We start from the raw sequence: 20039 nt of genomic DNA, 5'->3' as shown, positions 1-20039 counted from the left end.
GAGAGACAGAAACTGGATCTTGGGGTGGTGAAAAGAGTGAATTAATTAGGTAATAAAAGTAAGAAACAGGTAAGGGCCCCAAAAGAAAGAAAATGGGCAAAGAATAAGAAGAGTATGTTACAAAAGCAGAAATACCAATAGCCAGTAAATAGATGAAAACGATGTACTTCACCAAAAATTTGAATCAGTGCCACGATCGAATGTCATCTGTTACTTCAGAGGCTAGCAAAGAGGAGAAATCCTGCTGGGCTCTGGGGACAGCAGGGTTGAGTAGAAGAGAGGGCAAGTTGGCAACAGGGACCAAGAGTTCTTAGAAGGAACAATCTCCCGTCCACTGTTTCACTTCCACGAAGGCTTTCTATGGAAATAACCCGCGAGCAAAGATATATGCCAGGATATTTATCTTGGAGGGGCATAATTATAAATATGAAAAAATGGAAAACAGATTACTCTGTACCCACTGTGGTGATGGGATAGTGCAATGCTCAGTGACAGGAAATGTTCAGATGCAAAGTTTACTGTATATCTTGTGGGGGTGCCAGCTCACTTCTATAAAAGTGCAGGGTTATTTATGACAATTACTTAACAAAGTCTGGAAGGACATGAACCCAAAAGGTAACAGTGGAAGGATTATGGGTAACTTAAACATTCCTTCCTTTTTATCTCATGCTTAAATTTTTTCTGTAAGAAACAAAGACATGGGCTGGGGTTATGGCCCAGTGGTAGAGCTCTTGACTAGCATGTGAGAGGCACTGGGTTCAATCCTCAGCACCACATAAAAATAAATAAATAAAAATAAAGGTATTGTGTCTTCATTACAACTTAAAATATATATGTATATATATAAAATAAACAAAAACATATCAAGGAATAAAAGTGCGCAGGCAGGCCAAGTGTGGGAGGGCATTCCTGCAGAGGGAACAGTGTTTGGGAAGTACAGAGAGCCCAAAAGTGTGCATTACTGGCAAATGACGGCTTCAATGCAGCCTGAGAGAGTGGTGAGGGAACAGAGGATGGGAAGAAGGAGCATCTAGGGGTCTTGAGAGCCATGGGTGGGCTTCATCCAATTAGAGGTACATGACTAAAAGACAGAAGTCAAGAGGGCTTGAGACTGGGTCCATGAGGTTGAGGGGTGGACTTCCACTCCATGTGGGGCATAAAGAGTCACTGCAGAGAGACTAGACACCAGAGCCAAGAGCAGGGCAGGAAAGTACCGAGCAGCAAAGCTGGATGCCAGAGGCTCCCTGAGGCTAGCGTTTATGAATGGGACAGCCACAACACACACCACAACTCCATCAAGGGGACTTGCCCCTGGCTGGCCAGAAACATTCTGAATATTGAGGCCAGAACACTGGATATCCCTTTTGTCCCTGATCCTCAACAAAAATATGGTAAACGAATGATGTCTGCCAGCATGCACTCTCCTCAATCCCTAGCTCCTTTCCCTCTTCACTTACTCAGTCACTCATTCAGCACTGCGGCTTCGTGTAGGGCTGCAGAGTTAATAAGGCTCCTGCCTCCTGGAACTATTGATGTACTAGATGAGGAAGTCGTAACCTCAGTGAGTGTGGAAACCTCTCGGTGCAGACCTTCCTGGTTGCTATGGGAACCCATAAGCAGAACATCTGCCACAGACCAGGCAGGGCCAAGAAAGGCCTCCTCAAGTAAATTCAACTCAAGACCCAAAGGGTTTTTGAGGAGAAGGCTGAGAGGGTCACACTCAGGTTAGGGAAGATGTCCCTTTGCTGCAGTGAGGAGATGATCTGGAAGGAGGACGCAGGACTAGTTAGGAGGTCACAGTGATGATATGCAGGCAAAGGCAATGGTGTGCTAAGTAGGATGGTGCCCTAGAGATGCAGGAAAGGGGTGGACTGAAGAAACATCCAGGAGGATGAGTGTTAGGTCACAGGTCAGAGGCTACCCTGATTTCCAACCACAACCAGTGGGTGAACAGTGGTGCCATCTACCAAGACAGGAACACTGGACACAAGTGGCCAATTTGCAAGATAAGATCAGTTTAGGATACAATCAATCTGTGGTGATGAAGAACATGGAGTTCAGGAGCACTTTCTGGTCAAGACAGAAGTGGCAAACTTGGGATATGCTGAAGCCAAGGGGATGAATCTGCTCCTCCAAGTGCCAGCTTTGAAAGAAAAGGAGGGCTATGAAGTAATTAACCCTGGGGACTGCCTACCTTCAAGGCTGTAAAAAGGAATAGCTGCAAGAGAGAAGGCAAGCGAGCATGGCTTCAAGGGTAGAAAGATAGCCAGGGTGGGTGGTTTACAAAAGCCAGAGTAAGGGGATGCTTCTAGAAGGAAGTCATGGGGAAAAAAAGAAAAACAAAATGGAGTGGAGATGGAGAATTTGACAGTCTATGCATGGAAGAACAGGCAGATCCATGGTTCTCACCTAGGGGCCATTCTGCCTCCAACAGGACACAGAGCAGTGTCTAGGGACATGATTGGGTTTTTACAACTCCAAGCAGGTGGAGGCTAAGGATGCTGCTCAACACCCTTCAATGCACAGTCTGGCTCCAGATAGAATTATCTAGTCCTAAATGTCAATAGTGCTGACACAGAAAACCCTTGAACAAGAGGAAGTTGGAGCTGGGCATGGTGGCACCTGCCTGTAATCCCGGTGGCTTGGGAGGCTGAGGCAGGAAGATTGAGAGTTCAAAGCCAGCCTCAGTAACAGTGAGGTACTAAGCAACTCAGTGAGACCCTGTCTCTAAAGAAAATACAAAATAGGGCTGGGGATGTGGCTCAGTGGTTGAGTGCCTCTGGGTTCAATCCCCAGTACCCCACCTTTGCCAAAAAAAGAGGAAGTTGGGAAGTCTAGAAAGAACTCTTGAACAATGATGGGGTGATCCTGCAGAGACCCAGACAAGCTATTGGTTCCATTACGAAGTAGGAGGTAGTCATCAGCTGAGAGTGAGCGTGGTTATAGGCCAGAGGAAAAACACATTGAAATGGTGGTTATGGAGGCTGGAGACACCCATAGAATAAACTGAGTAGGCCAGGATTGGACTCAGCAACATGACTATCTGGCTGGGTGTAAAAGACTTTCTTGCTGGGGTGGGCAGCTGTAGTTCTGATCAGTATAAAGCAAACTGGTGTCACAAAATGACTGACAGACAGTGAAATTTAAGTCCATAGCCCCAGGATCACCTAGTGAAGAAGTTACCATATGCTGGTAGCAAGAGGAGAGAAATGAGGCTCAGCAAGTACAGTGGTGCACACCTGTCAGTCATCCCAGAGGCTTGGGAGGCTGACACAGGAGGATCGAAAGTCTGAGGCCAGCCTCAGCAACTTAGCAAGGCACTAAAAACTTAGCAAGACCCTGCCTAAGAATAAAAATATAAAAAGGGCTGGGGACGTGGCTCAAGTGGTTAAGTGCCCCTGGGTTAAAAAAAGAAAAAAAAAAAAAAAAGAAGAAGAAGAAATGAGGGCTCACTGAGCTTTAGATAAAGCTCCGTGTGCGGACTCTAAAGATGATGAAGTAGAGCTGGGGGCCCATGCAAATCTCCTCTACAACCCCTAGCTCACTGACCACTGCCTAAGAAGAAGATGAAACTTATCTCTGAATTTTCATATCATACTTCCACTGGATTCTTTGGCTCCCAAAATCAGTTCGTCAAGCCTAGTTGTTCTATTTGCATAGCTTATATTTCTCTGAAAACCACAACGGATCAATGAACATCAAAGAAGTCAGATAAAGTCAGGTAACCCTTACAAATCAGATTCTAATGCTGGGAATATCAATTGTGCTGATATTCCCTTCCACCAGAACACAAATGGGGAAAGGCAAGACTTGTTAGAGGCACTGAGGCACTGGAGAGTTTAAAACCTTTCTGACAGGATTCTTCTTCTTCTTCTTCTTCTTTTATTTTTTTTGGTGTGTGTGTGTATGTGTGTGCTGGGGATTGAACCCAGGGGTGCTTTGCTTCTGAGATGCATCTCTAGCCTTTTTTTTTTTTTTTTAAATTTTGAGACAGGGAGAAAAAAAAATGTTGTCCAGGCTGGCCTCAAAGTTGCAATCCTTCTGCCTCAGGCTTCCAAGTAGCTCGGATTATGGATGGGTACTACTGTGCCTGGCAGGACAGGATTCTTATTTAGAATGGTGTCCTAAAACATTCTAATACTGTTCAAATTTTCCTTCTTCTTCTTCTTTTTGTTTAATATGTGGTGCTGGGGATCGAACCTAGGCTCTTGTGCATGCAAGGCAAGCTCTACCAACTGAGCTATATCCCGAGCCCAAGTTTTTATATTAGTGTTTATTAAATAAGACTCTCAGATTAGGATGAAGAAGAGGCTTTTGGGTTCAATGCCTCCATCTGATGAGCTAATTCTCTGGATAGCCATTAGACAAACTTTATAGGGGTCATCCAGGGGTCAGGTGTCTTGAAGTTACTGGGAAAATGTTGAAGGTTGATGAAGCTAGACCATGAGTACACCGAGTTCAATATGTTACTCTTTGTTCATGTATACTTGACATTTTTCATAACAAGAATGAAGGGTTTTTTTTGTTTTTTTTTTAAACTTTAAATTTGTTTATAGGATAGAGAATCCTCATTCCTAAGAGGACTGCTCATTCCCCTCATAAGGTAGGGGGGGTGGGGGAGGTGAGGAGGAGCAGGAAGATGATGAGCGCTCCTCAGAACAATAGTTCCCTGAGGAAAAAAGAAAAGAAACAGTGCTTTGGAGCACTGGGTCTTTTCTTTGCTCCAGAATCCCCAAAGCCATACTCTCAGAATGGAGACCAACTCTTAGGTAGGGCCTCAACAGAAACCTGGCCTTCTCCAAACACCTGCAAGCCAGGGAATATCAGGCCATAAGCGCTGCCACCTCTGTTTCATGGACAGGGACAGGGAGCCTAGAAGTCATACTGTGAGGGAGCAGAGGAGCAGGGATATCAGTTGCTCTGCTCTTGCCCCACAGTGTTCAAGCCGGGTATAGTGCAGAAGTTCAAGTTGATGGCGTGAAAATTAACAACAGGGTCCTGCTGCCAGCTAGACTGTGCATGGGGGTCTGTAGAGACACAGGCACAGGCCTGCCAGTACCTGCCCACAGCAGGGAGTCACTCCCACACATGGACTTGATCAACCTGTGCAGAACAAGCTGTTGGCCCTTTTAGCTTTCAAAGCATTCTGTTTCTGCTGGCTCCTCAGTTTTCCTCTGCTCTCATGTCTTAATTTTGTATGTGTACTCTGTTTTACAAAGAATCTTTCATCTTTTAGAAACCTATCCAATCTTATGCAAGGGCAACGGAAAAAGAGAGTTTGAGATAAAAAATGAAACTTCACAGCCATTGCTCCACAGCTATGGCTATTCTGCACTGAGGAATGTAACAGAGTCGCAGGCAGGCAAGAGAGTGCTGAACAGGACAGCCGCCGGTACCTGCTTCATAAAAACCTCTCATGTCTTTACCTGCTACTTTATCCCGAATAAGTTTTGCAGATTCAACTTCACCAATGCTGCTGAATAGACTTCGCAACTCGTCCTGGGTCATGTTCTGAGGGAGGTAGTTGACAATTAGATTTGTTCTCCCAATGTCGTCCCTGCAGTCTTCGGCCATGTGGTCTTCATAACCATTAGACATTGTATTTCTTAAAAATCTGAAAAGAAAAATAAGATCAAGTAAGTTCCAAATGTTCACATTGCAATATATAAAGGCAAAACTAATGACTAGGTTCATGCTTGGGAGATTTTGACTATGGCAACAGAAAAACTTGACCATGAATGCTCATGGCAGCTTTACACATAACTCCCAAACCTGGAAGCAACCTGAACACTTCTCCTCAATGCATGGTCAGAAAATAAACTCCATTCCTATAGTACATCAGAAAATGAAGTTTTATACAGTGCTTAAGAGAAATGAGCTATTAAGCCACAAAGACCAGGAGGAACTTTATTTTTTGTTTATTTCTATTTTTTGGCGGGCTGGGGATTGAATATAAACCCTCGCATGTGCCAGGCAAGCACTCTACTATTGAGCTATACCCCCCCGTCCAAAAGGATAAATTTTAAATGCATATTGCTAAGTGAAAGAAACTATGACATTCTAGAAAAAAGGCCAAAGTATGGAGACAGTAAAAAGGTCAAGGGTTGTCAGGGATGAGGATGGAGAGGGACGAACAGGTAGAGCACAAGAGATTTTTAGGGCAGCAAGGGTTCTGCAGTATTTTCTAATGGATGTAGGACATTGTATGTTTGTCAAAGACCACTTGACTATAACACAAAGAATTAAGATTGATGTGAATTACAGGCTTTAGTTAATAACAATTATCAATACTGGCTCATCAATTATAACAAATGTACCACACTAATATAAGATGCTTTTAGTCCCAGGTGTGGTGTACACAGGAGAGGTCTGAGGGAACTCACTATAGTTCCTGTAAACCTAAAACCACTCTAAAAAGTAGTCACAAAATAGAACAACTCCAAGTTCACCCACGTCCACTGACAGGGCTTTAAAGTAACTTAGACCCAATTCCAGTACCATGAATCAAGTTCCTGTGAAGAGTGTTTGGGCTTTCTCTCAAGAGCTTCTGGTGGTTTCTTCCTGTGTCCAGTGCTGATTCTGACTGGCTACTGTGAGTCTGTGATGTGTACCCCAACATCCCAACCACAGCCACCCTGTCTGTTATCATGCAGGCAGGCAAAATTCCTTGTGCCCTTTATCTCCAAAGACCCAGGGACTAAGCTGGAAAGAGGTTGGTGTTTCTCTACCAGTCAGAGGAGCCTGGTTTTCATGGCTTTCTTAGAAACATCCAGCTTGCCACAGTCTTCAATTTCAGTGACCAACATTGAAGCCCAAGATGGATTTAGAGAAATGTCTGAAGTGATGTAGCCTAGAGCAGGAAGATCACTCTTCTTAAGTGTAGCCTACACTGGTTTATTGGCAAGTCAGAGTGATGCCTAACATAAGCAGTTCCACGTCCCTGCCTCTGAATATGTAGGCACCACTCACCTACCACCCAGAGGTCTCAGAGGGCAGCCCCCCCTTTTCTGGATCCCTGATGTGCAGTGTTATGTTTGAATACCCAGTGCCCACGGTCATAAGCCCTTCTTTTAAAATAGCTTTGCCAGAGTTACATAAAACTCTAAACACATCTCTTGCAGAGATTTCCCACCTAGCCCTTGAATCAACACTAGGAGAGGAATTGGGCCTGGTTGCTTTATTCCTGGTGGAAATGTTCAGGTCTTCCCTAGCCTACCTACTCTCAGACAAATGTGCATAATTAGTACACTTTCCCAGCATTTCTGCTACTTATTTGAAGGTATCTCTGTTCCTTGCTCTTTATAAAGTAGGTTCACTTCGAAAAAAAGACTAGAAAGTTAAATATCATAAATTAAAAACTTTCTGTAGGGCAAAAAGCATCATAAACAAAGACAAGCAGCAAAAAACAGAAAATATTTGCTGCACATTATTTACATCAAGGGTTCTCAGGTTGGGCAATTCTGCTCCCAAAGGACACTGGGCAATTTTTCTGCAGCCATTTTTGGTTAGCACCACTTGGGCGCAAGGATGCTACTGGCATCTAGTGGATAGAGGCCAGTTTGCTATCAACTAAACCTTCTGCAAGGTGCAGGAGAATGCCCATAACATCCAGCCTGAAATGTCAACACTGCTGAGGTTGAGAAAACTTAATTCACAGCATCTAATTTAAAAAACCCAACATATTACATAGGCAGGCAAGACATAGCGAAGTGGACAAGGATATGATCTACAACTTATGGATGCTGGCAATTCCTATGATGCTAAACCCATGAAAAGCTCAACTTCATGAACAATGAAGAAAAGAAAAATAAAATGAGACGCTGCTTTCTGCCAGTCAGATGGAATAAAATCCAGGATAGACAAAATCTACTGTAAGTAGATTTTTGACTTTTGACAGGAATGGAAGATGGTCCAACCTTTTTGGAGGATAATCTGGCAGTGCCTACCAAAACTTTTCAGGTAAATGCTACCACATGACTCAGAACTGAAGGAATCTATTCCACAAAAACAAGCACACATGTGCAGGTTAATAAGCAAGAACACAATACACGCCATGGCTTGTAAAAGTATAAAATTGAACATAACCTACATATATATTAAAAGGGGATGGCTAATAAATATCAACTTTCAATAGAAAGTATTAAAGTTTAATCAAGAAAACTTCCATGAATCTGTTAAATCATTTGTGGCTGTGAGATTTTAAAATAGATCATGAGCTATAAATGATCAAAAATAAACAAATGAACAAAAACATCTGCTGAAGCCTGATCCAAAGAACACAGGTTAATGTGAAATTAACCTATGAAAAATTAAAATGCTGGGCTGGAGATGTGGCTCAAGGGGTAGCGCGCTTGCCTGGCATGCGTGCGGCCCGGGTTCAATCCTCAGCACCACATAGAAACAAAGATGTTGTGTCCGCTGAAAACTAAAACAATAAATAAAAAATTCTTTCTCTCTCTCAAAATTCTCTCTCTCTTTAAAAAAAAAATTAAAATGCACACTGAAGTTTTGCTCAAGATGTATTCAAACATTTGTCTTCTTTTATCCTTTAAAAAGTTTTTAATTGTAGACGGACACAATACCTTTATTTTATTAATTTTATGTGGTGCTGAGGATGGAACACGTGCTAGGCAAGCATTCCACCACTGAGCTACAATCCCAGTCCCCTTTCTTCTTTATTTTTTCCTCTTTCCTCTCCTCACTTTTTCTCTAAGAGTTAGGCATCTCCTCTTCTGTTTTTCCCTCATCCTGCTTTCATGGAGGATGAACTGGAAAATGGTTACTCCCACTCTTATCATTCTCCTTGCCTGGTAAAAAGCAGACCTTCTAACATGGGACTGCTCACCATGCTCTGCAGGATGAGTCCAGTCCACTGCCTGTTTATATAAAGTTTTATTGAAACACAACCACTCTTACTTGTTTACATACTGCCTGTAGCTACTTTTTGCTATCATGACAGAGCTGAGTAGTAACAACCTAGTACCAACCATATGGCCCACAGAGCTGAAAATATTTACCATCTGGCTCTTACAGAAAAAGTTTGCTGACCTCTGTTCTAAAATGCAAAAGTTTCAGCTTTACTAGAGAAAAATCTTTTGGTGTGACACTGAATTAGGCAAAGATTTCTTAGAATACCAAAAGCTTTCTTTTCTAAAATACTGATAAACTGGCTATCATCAAAATTTAAAATACAGTGTTGGAAGAATTAAAATCCAGTCTGGAGAAAATATTTGCATAAAAGAGCTTGTATTCAGTGTGTGTGCACACACATATACACACACCCACACACTCCGCTTTTTCTTTCAGTGCTAAGGATCAATCCCAGGGCCTCATGCATGCGAGGCAAATGCTCTATCATGGAACTACCTCCCCAGCTCCAGAATGTTTTTTACAAGTTCTCAAAACAAACAAACAAAAATCCAATTTCAAAAATACCAAAAGATTTGAACACTGCATCAAGTAAGATAAACAGATGGCATATAAGTGTATGAAAACATGTTTAACATCACTAATCATTAGGGAAATGCAAATCTGGGGGGAAATGCAAATTAATTATCAGAATGGCTAAAACAAAATTAAATAATAAACGATGACATAATGGACAATGTCAAGTGCTGGGGAGAATGGGGAGAAATCACACCTTTCATGCACTGCTGATGGGAATACAAAAATATAGCCACTTTGGAAAGCAGAGTAATGGTTTCTTAGTTAAATACAGATTTAGCATATGATCCAGCAATCCTACTCCTAGTATTGTTGCAAGAGAAGTGAAAACTATGCTCATACAAAAACTTATATACAAATCCTTATAGCAGATTTATTCAGTCACCAAAATTTTGAACACCACAGATGTCCTTTAAGCTGCTCACAGATCAACTATGATATACCATACAATGGAATATAAGTCAGCAACAAAAAAGGAACTACAAATTCATGATACTTTTATAAATCTCAAATACATCATGTTAAGTGAAAGAAAACAGACTCAAAAGGCTACATACAGTTTGATTTCATTTCTATGACATTCTATAAAAGGGCCTAAGCACTAAGCACTGATGGTCCCCAACTTATGATGGTTTTAAGACTTTTCCAGGCTGGGGTTTGGCTTAGTAGTAGGGTGCCTGCCTCATACATGTGAGGCACTGGCTTTGATTCTCAGCACCACATAAAAATAAATAAATAAAATAAAGATATTGTATTCATTTACAACTAAAAAAAATTTAAAAAAATTTTACAAAGAGTTTTCAATTTTATAATAATTTGAAAATCTCATTCTCATTTGGATTATGGATTTTATTCTTTTCCTGAGCTAGTGGTATGCCATCCAATACTCTCTTGTGATGCTGGAGAACAGCAGCTCCCAGCCAGCCATGTGATTATGAGGGTAAAACACCAATACTCTACAGTGTACTATATGATGGTAATGGTGTATTACATGCATTTTTCAACCATCATTTTCAAATAATGATGAATTCATCAGTATGTAATCCCACTATAAGTCAAGCATCATCCATGTAGGGATAGATCATGGTTGCCAGGAATAGGGAATGAGGGGAAGAATGACTAACAAGGACAGCAAGAGGCAATATTTTTGAACAATGAACTTTCCAGTATCTTGATGGTAGTAGTAGTTACACAAGTTTATGCATTGTCAAAACAAACTAAGCCAGGTATGGTGGTATGTGCTTAATAATTCCAGCCACTCAGGAGGCTTCAGGCAGGAGGATCAAAAGTTTGAGGCCAGCCTGGGCAATTTAGCAAGATTGTTACAAAATAAAAAGAGACAGGAGTATAGCTCCCTTGATAGAGCCTGTGACTAGCAAGTGTGAGGCCCTGAGTTGAACCACAGTTGTGGTGGAGGGGTGGTTCCCAAAGAACAACAACAAAACAACAACAACAACAACAAAAACAAACAAAAAAACCCTTCAAATAATCCTATACCAAAAAGAATGAGTTTTCCCCACATGCAAATTAAAAAATAATGATTTCAAAAGACAACTTCTGCTTTTCTACCCTGCTTCACAGCCCATTCTCGTTCTGACATGCAATCAAGGCTGAACAGCCCCATGCAGGCTAAGGCTTTGGCCAATGCAACAATGGAGAAACAAACCCCCCAAAGTCTCACTGGGGTCATTATGCCCTGCTCTCTAGGGGCCTGTCCTTGATCTTTTTCTTTTCCCTAATATTTTTTTAGTTGTAGTTGACACAATATCTTTATTTATTTTTATGTGGTGCTGAGGATTGAACCCAGCGCCTCACACGTGCAAGGCGGGCGCTCTACCACTGAGCTACAGCCCCAGCCCCTGTCCTTGATCTTTTCCAAGTCTGCATGGCCTGTGACCTGGGCCCAGCCAGTCTTGGTGTACACTGGATCTAACCACAACCTTACCAACCATAACCAGGCCTTGTAATCACCCAATTATCAGAGATTCCCAAGTCACTGCTGCCTCCTGCCAGTTCCAAGTCAATTTGCTCAGTCCCTCTGGTTTTCCCTGTTGGCAGTCACAACCCATTGAAGCTCAGGTCACACTATTTTGCTGGTTCTCTTTTGAAATCATTATTTTTTTTTAATTTGCATGTGGGGAAAATTCATTCTTTTTGGTATAGGATTGTTTGAAGGTGTTTTTTTGTTTGTTTGTTTTGTTGTTGTTGTTTTTATCGCGCTATTAATAAGTGGCAGGACTTGGTCTGAGCTGTTACTACAGATCAGTCTCCCCAGCATGAATCATAAGATTTCTGTGCTGAGGCGCCCACTGGGTCCTGCCTTGGCCTTGCCTGCACCAGCTTCGCTCCAATGTGCCATCCTATTTTGGGGCCTGTTTTGGCTGCTCCCTTTACACAGCACATCCACCATCCTTCTCCCTGCTCACCTTTTAAAAAGTCACCTCCACCAGAACAGCAGGTGACAATAGGTCTCAGTGCCTTACGACATTGCTGTAAACCTTTATTACTGCTCTAATCATTCTGCACAGTAATTTACTTGCTTTGCACCACTGTCAAGGGGGAAAGCCTTGAGGGCCGAGGGCACACCAGTATCGTTTAAGGGTTTCCAGGTAAACCCAGGGGGCCTGGCAAATCCAGCATACATTACACAGAGAGACTCCCCATCTTCTTTGGAATCATATGTATCAGGAGCATATTTTTTATGCTAAAAAAGGCCAGTCAGAAACTGTCCTGACATTCTATTAACACATTCAGTACCAAACTTTCTTGGGATCATCAGTAAACATTATCCCAAAGAATCAGAGTCAACTGCAGGAAGTAGAAAGGGAAATTTTGCTAATTTTGTTTAGCAAAATTATTTCTGCTGATTTGGAAAGGTTCCCAGTAATTGGAAGCATCAGGGAGAGAAGTCTTGCTTAGATGATCTCAAGGTTTTCAACTCTATCACAACTATTTCAAACAATTTTGGTTGTGCTTGTGTGTAATACCAGTGATATCCACATGTGTGGAAAACTTACCCCACACAGAAGATACATGCATATTTATACGTGACATAAAAGCATACACAGGTGGTCTACCAGTAAGTTTGCTTTCTATTAGGTATACATAAGAATCTGTCTCACTTTATAGTGATGGAGCAGGCTTTTTAAATGACTTAAAGCCAGAACAAAACTAGAACAGTCAAATATATCTTCAGGCTCAACCTTGACACTTCACACATCATCTGACAGGGCTTGGACTCAATTTCTAAGGTCCTTTACAGATATAAAACTCTGACTCTTCAAGGTAAAAGTCTCAGGTCACCAGGAAATGCTCTGGTGCCAGGAAAAAACTAAGGACACCACCTGACCCAATTACGAAGGCTTGGGTGGATACAGCGCACACAGCAACTTACTGGCCTCTGTCTGCGGCCTACAGAGGGGAAAGCAGCCTGGTTGGGGCGGCTCCTGCTAAGTCAGAGCAATTCTGTATCAGCCAGGCTGAGAAGCCAATGTGGGGGCAGGGAGTGTATGTGGGGGGGAGTGTGTGGAGAAGCAGGTCAGATGCAGCCAGAATATGGCACAGTCCAAATGCTCTGTGCACCAGAGGGGACCTGATCAGCTCCAGAGCCCTGCTAAGAGTCCCAGCTCTCTCTAGCTGTTAAAACTCTAACAAAAGCAACACAGCATAGCAGGAAAAAACATGGGCTCTGGAGTCTGACAAGCCCGAGCTCCAACACCAATCCTACTGCTGACCATCTTAACTACAGTAAGTCACTTTCTTCCCTGAGCCTGTTTCCCAACATGCAGATGGAATGTCAACACCTGCTATACAGCACCTGGCACTTGATAAATGTGTTTCCCAACCTCCCTGTCTCTAGATACAAGCACTCTCATCTCCTCTCTTCCTAGTTCCTCTTCAAATCCCTCCACCCCAAATTACTCCAAGGGTGACACCTCCAACCTGTCCTTCAATTCACCTCTCTCCATTCTTTGTACCTCATCAAGCATCAAGTCCTGCCAGTTTGACATCTGAGATATCTCTACCCTGCCCCCACCTCTCTGCCATCATCCTTAATCAGATCCCTGTCACCTCTTGCCTAGACCAACTCCTTAGGGGGGGTCTCTAAACCCTCCAAAGGCTCCTCTTCCTGTCTCTCAGTGTCTTGTTCACAGTGACACCAGCCTTGCCATTGAGTTGTTCTATACCGTTCCCTCTCCTGTGAACACTTCCTTTGGCATAAAGGTCTCTTTGATGGGTAGCTACATCCAGCCCTTTCTGAACCCACTGCTAACCCTGCCTTTCCTCAGCACAGATGGAGTGCCAACTATGTGCCAGGCACAGTATTAATAAAGCACAGGGCATATAAAGCACAAGAGCACTCTTACCCTGCCACACAATCTTCCAGGATCACTTTGACCAGGCTGAGGAACTCACTACTACCTGACCCTTCTGGACCTGCCTGGTCAAACCAGTCCACGCAGGGCTCCAAAACTGCCTCTTGGTGCCTTCCTTCTCTCTTACTCTCTCAGGCCACTGGCTACCCCTGGACAGCCCTCCCCACACCTCTTTGGTCACAACAACATATTCAGACAAAAATAAAACCTCAACAACAGATAATCATTCCTTTCAATACATCACCAGAGACAGGCCTCCTCATCCTTAAAATATGGCACATCAAGATCTCTTCTCCCAATCCAAGTTCTAAGTCTTTAAAGAAACAATTTCTTCTTCTTCCCAGTGATAATGAACAAGCAGCTAAGTTCTGTGTTTCCAAGCTACGACAGTGCAAGTGCTTTGCGACTGACTCTGAGGCTCTGGGTGGAGCGGGGATGGATCACTGGGCATACGAGTGAGTCTCTGTGCATAGACCCTGTGCCTTGTCCCACACCTAGCACGTGGTTAGCACTCAATCTGTGCTGGGGGAAGGCAGGGTTAGCAGGGGGCTCAGAAGTGCAAGCAGACTCTTCTGCCACCTTCCCACTTACTGCACTCTGCCCCAGCAATGTGTTTCTTGTATCAAAACTCACAAAATCACAACTCTTGCCTTCTTGGTTTCTTTTAACAACCACTCATCTTTGGGTCACTCAAGTGTATGCACTTGCTCACTTCCCACACCTAAGCACCCCCAAGTCCTGTGACTCTGAACCCCTAATTATGTCTCAGCACTTTCCTCTCTGTCCTGACCACTGCAGCCTTGAGCCATATTCCTAACTCTTCTGACCTGAAGGAAAGAACTGCCTCCTAATTGGTTTTCTGACCTTCAACTCTATCTCTCTTCTGCTCTTTCTATGCATATCTAACTGCCTCTTTGAGGACTAATGATGCTCAGTAGTCCCTCATAACACACAAGCCCTAGCAGACCTGCAATTATGGCCACTATTCACTTCATCCTTCTTACCCCAGAAGTACCATATCCCATGTGTTTCTATAATAAATGGAGAAGTTTCCACCTCCATGTTTATTTGCCCCTATGATCCTGCATCCCACAAAGCCCTTCCCTCTGGCCTTTGCCTGACCACCAAACCTGTTCTCCACTCTGGGATTCTGTGCTCACCTAAGTCTGGATAACAATTCCATTTTCTGTGCTTCCACATCAGGCCGTGTATAACCATCACACTCAGCAGAGTGGCTGAAATGACCTACACAGCCATCATATATACCACTGGCTCCCTAAAGCCTACTGTGGGGCTTGGGACACAGCAGTAGAGCAGAGAGATTCATTTGAACCAGGAAAGCAAGGCTCACTTCCTTCCATAGGCTTGTTTCCTTTGGTCTTCCCCTGACTCCACAGTCTCAGGTTAGGCTCTCCACTTCGCTACTGCCACCTAGGGGTGAGAAGCCAGCATTGCGCCTCTCTAACCATTCAGCATTCAATTTGATTCAATAAATTGAATGGGATGAGAACACAAACGAGGAACAGTTGATTCCCGTGGGGGTGGAGAAAGGGTGGCAGTCAGGGTTGGCTTCAAATGGTGAGTGTTCTCTGGGATGGGCTGTGTAGATCACCAGGTGATAGAGAACACCATTCCAGACAGAGGAAGAAACAGGCATAAAGGGTCAGAGTTGGGAGTCTATGTGCAGATGGACAGAATAGAAGGGAGGGTTTGAGTATGTAAGAACTGGCATTCTAAGCTCAGGGCTTCTGACTCTCTTTCAAGTTACTCAAACAGATCAACAAAATTTGCTTTTTCCCACTCAGACTTTTAATAAGGAGGGACAAAACCAGATCCACATTTACAAAAGACAATCTTGCTGCACTGTGGAAAGAGGACAGAGATGAGAAGCAGCAAGTGAAAGTGACGGAGCAAGCATCAGAAGACAGCATTTTCATAATTCTTTCCTTTTCTACCTGATGCTCTGTTATCCCAGACTCAATATAACCAAAATGAAATTCTGCTCCCTCAAACAAGTGCTTCAACAGAAACATTATTTCCTGCCACATCTGGAGGTGTTTATATATCTGAGCCTCTTCGTGGACCCCAAATTTCAGCATTTTAAAACAGACCTCAGCACAGTATTGCACACAGATATTCAATGGCAACAGAATGGGACTCCCTAAAACACTGCCTGAAAGGGTACCCTAGACCCCTGTGATTATAAGCAGTGAAGCCCAGTGGTTCAGGGTAAGCATCAGAGTTCAAATCCTGCCTCAGCCACTTTAGTACATGAAACAAGTTATACCACATGATCCATGTAAGCCTCAGTTTCCTCATCTCTAAAATGGCAACTATAACATTTCCTACCTCTAAGGCTGGAGACAAATGGCTGTGAAACGTCAAGACTATGGTAATCTGTCAATAAATACTGGCTAAATAAATAAGTACTGACAATTATTTATAACATCAGGTATTCCATGTCTACCACGCAAAGGCCATGCACAACACAAAGGACTTCTCACATACTTAAGTGTGCATGATACTTTTGTCCTTACCATTTCAGAAATAAGAAGACTAAGGCTAAAAGCAGCTGAGCTTGTTCAAAGTCTTGGGAGCATCTCCCATGGTGGAGGAAACTTTTAAGTTCAGGGATGGTTCTTATGGGGGTGGGGAGGATGGAGACACCCCAGGTGTCATCTGGAGATATTCTGGTCCTCACAACTGGGGGCAGGGACAAGGATGTTGCTAGCACCTAATGGGTTGAAGCCAGGGATGCTACTCGACTTCCTGCAATGTACAGGGCAGCGCTCCACAACCAAAAATTATGTGACCCCAACTGTCAGTAGAGCTGAGTTTGAGAAACTCTTTTCTGGCTGGTTCATCCTCCCCATCTTCCCCCTTCTGGAGCACTGGCCATCAGGATCTCATATGAACACTTTTGATGAGGGGGCTCTGTCGCTCCGGGGGCAGCCCCATACAAAAGTTCTTCTCCACCTGCCCTGTACACAGTAGGTACCAAAAACCCATTTTAGTAAGCCTAGCAGGAGAAGACAAGGCAAAAGGAAGACCATCCGTCCCCCATTGTTGAATGCCGTTTGTTTTCAACATATACATACATTTTACAAATCTAAACATCCCACGCCCCACTAACAGCATTGTTAGAAATGGCGATCAGAAAAAAAATTTTTTTTTTTCTTTTCTAAGACTCCCATAGGTACTGAAAGGTTTGCACACTTCTAAAAGCACTTCAGACCGGCGGCGGGGCTGACAACGACCACAAAAGAATCTATAGGATTTCCCGGGGGAGCGAGCCCGTGGGCCGTGACCTCTGCGCGGTAAAGACTCTTGCCCCACTCCCCCGCCTCTGGCTCCACTCTCCCGCCCCCGGATGCCGGGCTTCCAAGACTACTGGGGCCACCGCTGCGGAGCCCGGCCCCCAGGCGCGTGCCCACGCCGAGTCCCCCTCGCCCGCCTCTCGTGGCGCCCGAGGAATCCAGTCCTGGGCCTGTCGCTGGCCCCCACGCAAGCCGGCTCCCGCCCGCCCGCCATTCTGCCGCGGCCCGCGCGCGTCCCCTCCCGCCTCGGCGCGGCCTGGGCCAAGGCCGGTGCAGGCCCGCGGGCGCCCGCGGCCCGGCCAGGCGAGCTCAGGCCTGCCGCGGCCTACCCTGTCGGGCGCCACCGAAGATTCCCCGCCTCACCTGGAGGCGGGCGGGCGGGCCCGGGGCTGCTCCGGGGCGGGCGGGCGGCGGCGGCGCGGCGCTAACGGCTCCGCTCGGCCTCGGTAGCGGTGGCGGCGGCAGCGGCGACGGCGACGGCGGCGGCGGCTCCTCCTCAGCGCGCACGACCCGCTCCGGCCCGCGGCCCGGACACGCCCCCCCGGCGCGCGCGCCCATTGGTCGATGTCCGCCACGGCGCGCTGCTCATTGGTCAGCGTAGCTGTCGCGGCACCCTGGGGCGCGCGGCGGAGGCGGGACTTCCGGTCGGCGCCGCCTGCGAAGAGCTCGGCGGCCGGCAGAGACGCGGGTGGCCAGCGATGGCCGCGGAAGGGGCGAGCTGGGGCCCAGTCCACAGAGGCTGACTGGGCCGAGGATTGGAGACCCTTGTCGGACGTATACCGTGTGTTCCTCACGTGTCTGTTCCGCCGCCGCCGCCTCCCAGCAAGGTAGGAACGGTCAGCGCGCCAGGGGTAATGGGGACAGGACCCAAGTTCGAATCCCGGTCCAGGCGTTGGCGCACTACGTGTGGCTGGGCACGAGCTGACGTCACCTCACCAGGCCTCAGTTTCCTCATCTGGTGCTGTGAGGAGGCGGGGCATGGTCGTGGTCACCACTCCATCAATTTAGTTATTAGAACAAGCCGGTTCCCAGAAGCTCAGTCTCTCATTCATTCATTACAATTTTATTGAGAGCCTACTCGCTGCCACATACTGTCTGGGCAGCAAACAGATAAAAATGTACCTGTCTGTTTGGATTGACATCCTAGGTCGGTGCTGTCCAGGAGAAATACGTACAAGCCACATGCGTAATTTTAAAATTGTCTAGTAACTGATATTCTCAATCATTGCTGTGCAGTAGAAATTTAAGCCAGCCACAAGTTTGTCAGTTATACCTACAGTTCAAATTGATTAAATTGTGGGCTGGGGGTGCAGTTTATAGTAGAGCACTTTCCTGGCATGTGCGAATCCCTGGGTTCCATCCCCAGCACTGCAACAACAACAACAACAAAAATTTGTTGATTAATTAAATTATTACCTATGTTTTAAAAAAGTAAATAGTTGCAGGTGATGTCCGATGTTAATAATATGTTTTATTTAACACAGTATGTCCAAAATATAATTTCTTTTTTTTTTTTTTTTTTTTTTTTTTTTTTAGCTAGACACTCTGGGCTCAAAATATAATTTCAACATGTGATCATTGTAAGAAATTAGAAGATGTTTTACATTCTGGACTTTTTTTTTCCCCTTAATATATGCTTTTGAAATCATTTACATTTCAAATTGAACTGACTGCATTTCAGGGACTCAGCAGTCACCTATCACCTGTCACCACCTGTGCAGTGGAGATGGGGAGGCAGAAGAGAAAGCAAGTGGATCCCACCTCAAGTGATGAAAAGGGTAAGAAGAAAAATAAATTGGGGGGCTGGGATTGTGGCTCATTGGTAAAGCGCTTGCCTAGCACATGTGAGGCTCTGGTTTCAATCCTTGGCACCACATAAAAATAACATAAAGGTCATTGTGTACACCTACAACTAAAATAAATATTTTAAAAAAAAAGTAAATTGGGGAAAGGGCATGAGAAACATGGGGTTGCAATTTGAAAGAGGGTGGTCAGCAAAATTGAAAAGATGGCCTCTGCAAAAGGAACCAAGGAGACAAGAACACCGAACAAATAATCACATTCTTCATTGTTCAGTGTTATCCCAAAGAACTTTCTGATAGGATGGCATGTTCTATATTGACACTGTTTAATCCAGTAGCCTCTGTCTCCATGTTGCTTGTGGACATTTGGCTAGTGCCACAGAAGAACTGAATTTTTAATTGTATTTAATTTCTAATTAAATAGTCACGTAGGGATAGTGTCTGGTGTCGTGGATGGCACAGGTTTAATGCTGTGATAGCAAATGCTCAGAACTGAGTATATACTTGATGCTGAAGGCTTCATGTACAATCCCCTGTGATGGGTGCTATCATCATTGTTACCACTAGTAAGAAGGAAGTCCTTAGGTCGGACGAGGTGGTACTCGTCTATAGTCCCAGCTACACGAAAGGCTGAGGAGGGAGGGTTACTTGAGCCCAGAAGCTCAGAACCAGCCTGGGTAACATAGTGAGACCCATTTCAAAAGAAAGAAGAAAAAAAAAAGCAATCAAAGTCCATTCATTCATCTATACTCTATTATTAATAATAGACTATTTTTAATTACCATTTCAGAGTCTCAGGAATAATAGAGTTACCATTATTCACTCCGCCTGGTTCCTGTTAGTAGCATCTTTTGTTAATATGATGCCATTAAAATGGACCAATACTGATAACTTTGGTTTTGTTCTTTTTCTTTTTTTTTTGGTACTGGGGATTAAACCCAGGGGGTGCTTAACCACTGTACTCAGTGATACTTTGTTATTAACTAAAGTTTATAGTTGATTTATACTTAACTTGTTTTTCCTCTGATGTTCTTTCTTTCCTCCAGGATCACATCCAGGATCCCATGTTACATGTAATTTAATTGTCCTATCTAATCTCT

The 20039-nt window shown here is 44.4% G+C and overlaps 1 protein-coding gene and 1 long non-coding RNA gene across 2 annotated transcripts in view; one reads left to right on the top strand and one right to left on the bottom strand.

Moving 5' to 3' along the window:
- Positions 1-17624, bottom strand: part of Elavl1 (ELAV like RNA binding protein 1) — a 39408-nt gene extending 21784 nt beyond the window's left edge. Inside the window, exons 1-2 of the mRNA XM_076850218.2 lie at positions 17501-17624; positions 5427-5614 (exon numbers count right to left, since the gene is read on the bottom strand). Coding sequence (XP_076706333.1) covers positions 5427-5598 — 172 coding nt within the window. The 5' untranslated portion in view covers positions 5599-5614; positions 17501-17624. The remainder of the gene's footprint in view (positions 1-5426; positions 5615-17500) is intronic.
- Positions 17625-17809: 185 nt separating this feature from the next.
- Positions 17810-19767, top strand: LOC143395366 (uncharacterized). The gene is made up of 3 exons (XR_013090765.1): positions 17810-17964; positions 18819-18915; positions 19730-19767. It is a non-coding gene; the product is annotated as an uncharacterized LOC143395366 (long non-coding RNA).
- Positions 19768-20039: the final 272 nt, after the last annotated feature.

The sequence above is a fragment of the Callospermophilus lateralis genome, chromosome 1, assembly GCF_048772815.1.
Source record: "Callospermophilus lateralis isolate mCalLat2 chromosome 1, mCalLat2.hap1, whole genome shotgun sequence".
NCBI lineage: Eukaryota > Metazoa > Chordata > Mammalia > Rodentia > Sciuridae > Callospermophilus > Callospermophilus lateralis.
The sequence above is the reverse complement of the archived record's forward strand: the minus strand, read 5'-3'. Positions and strand labels throughout refer to the sequence as shown.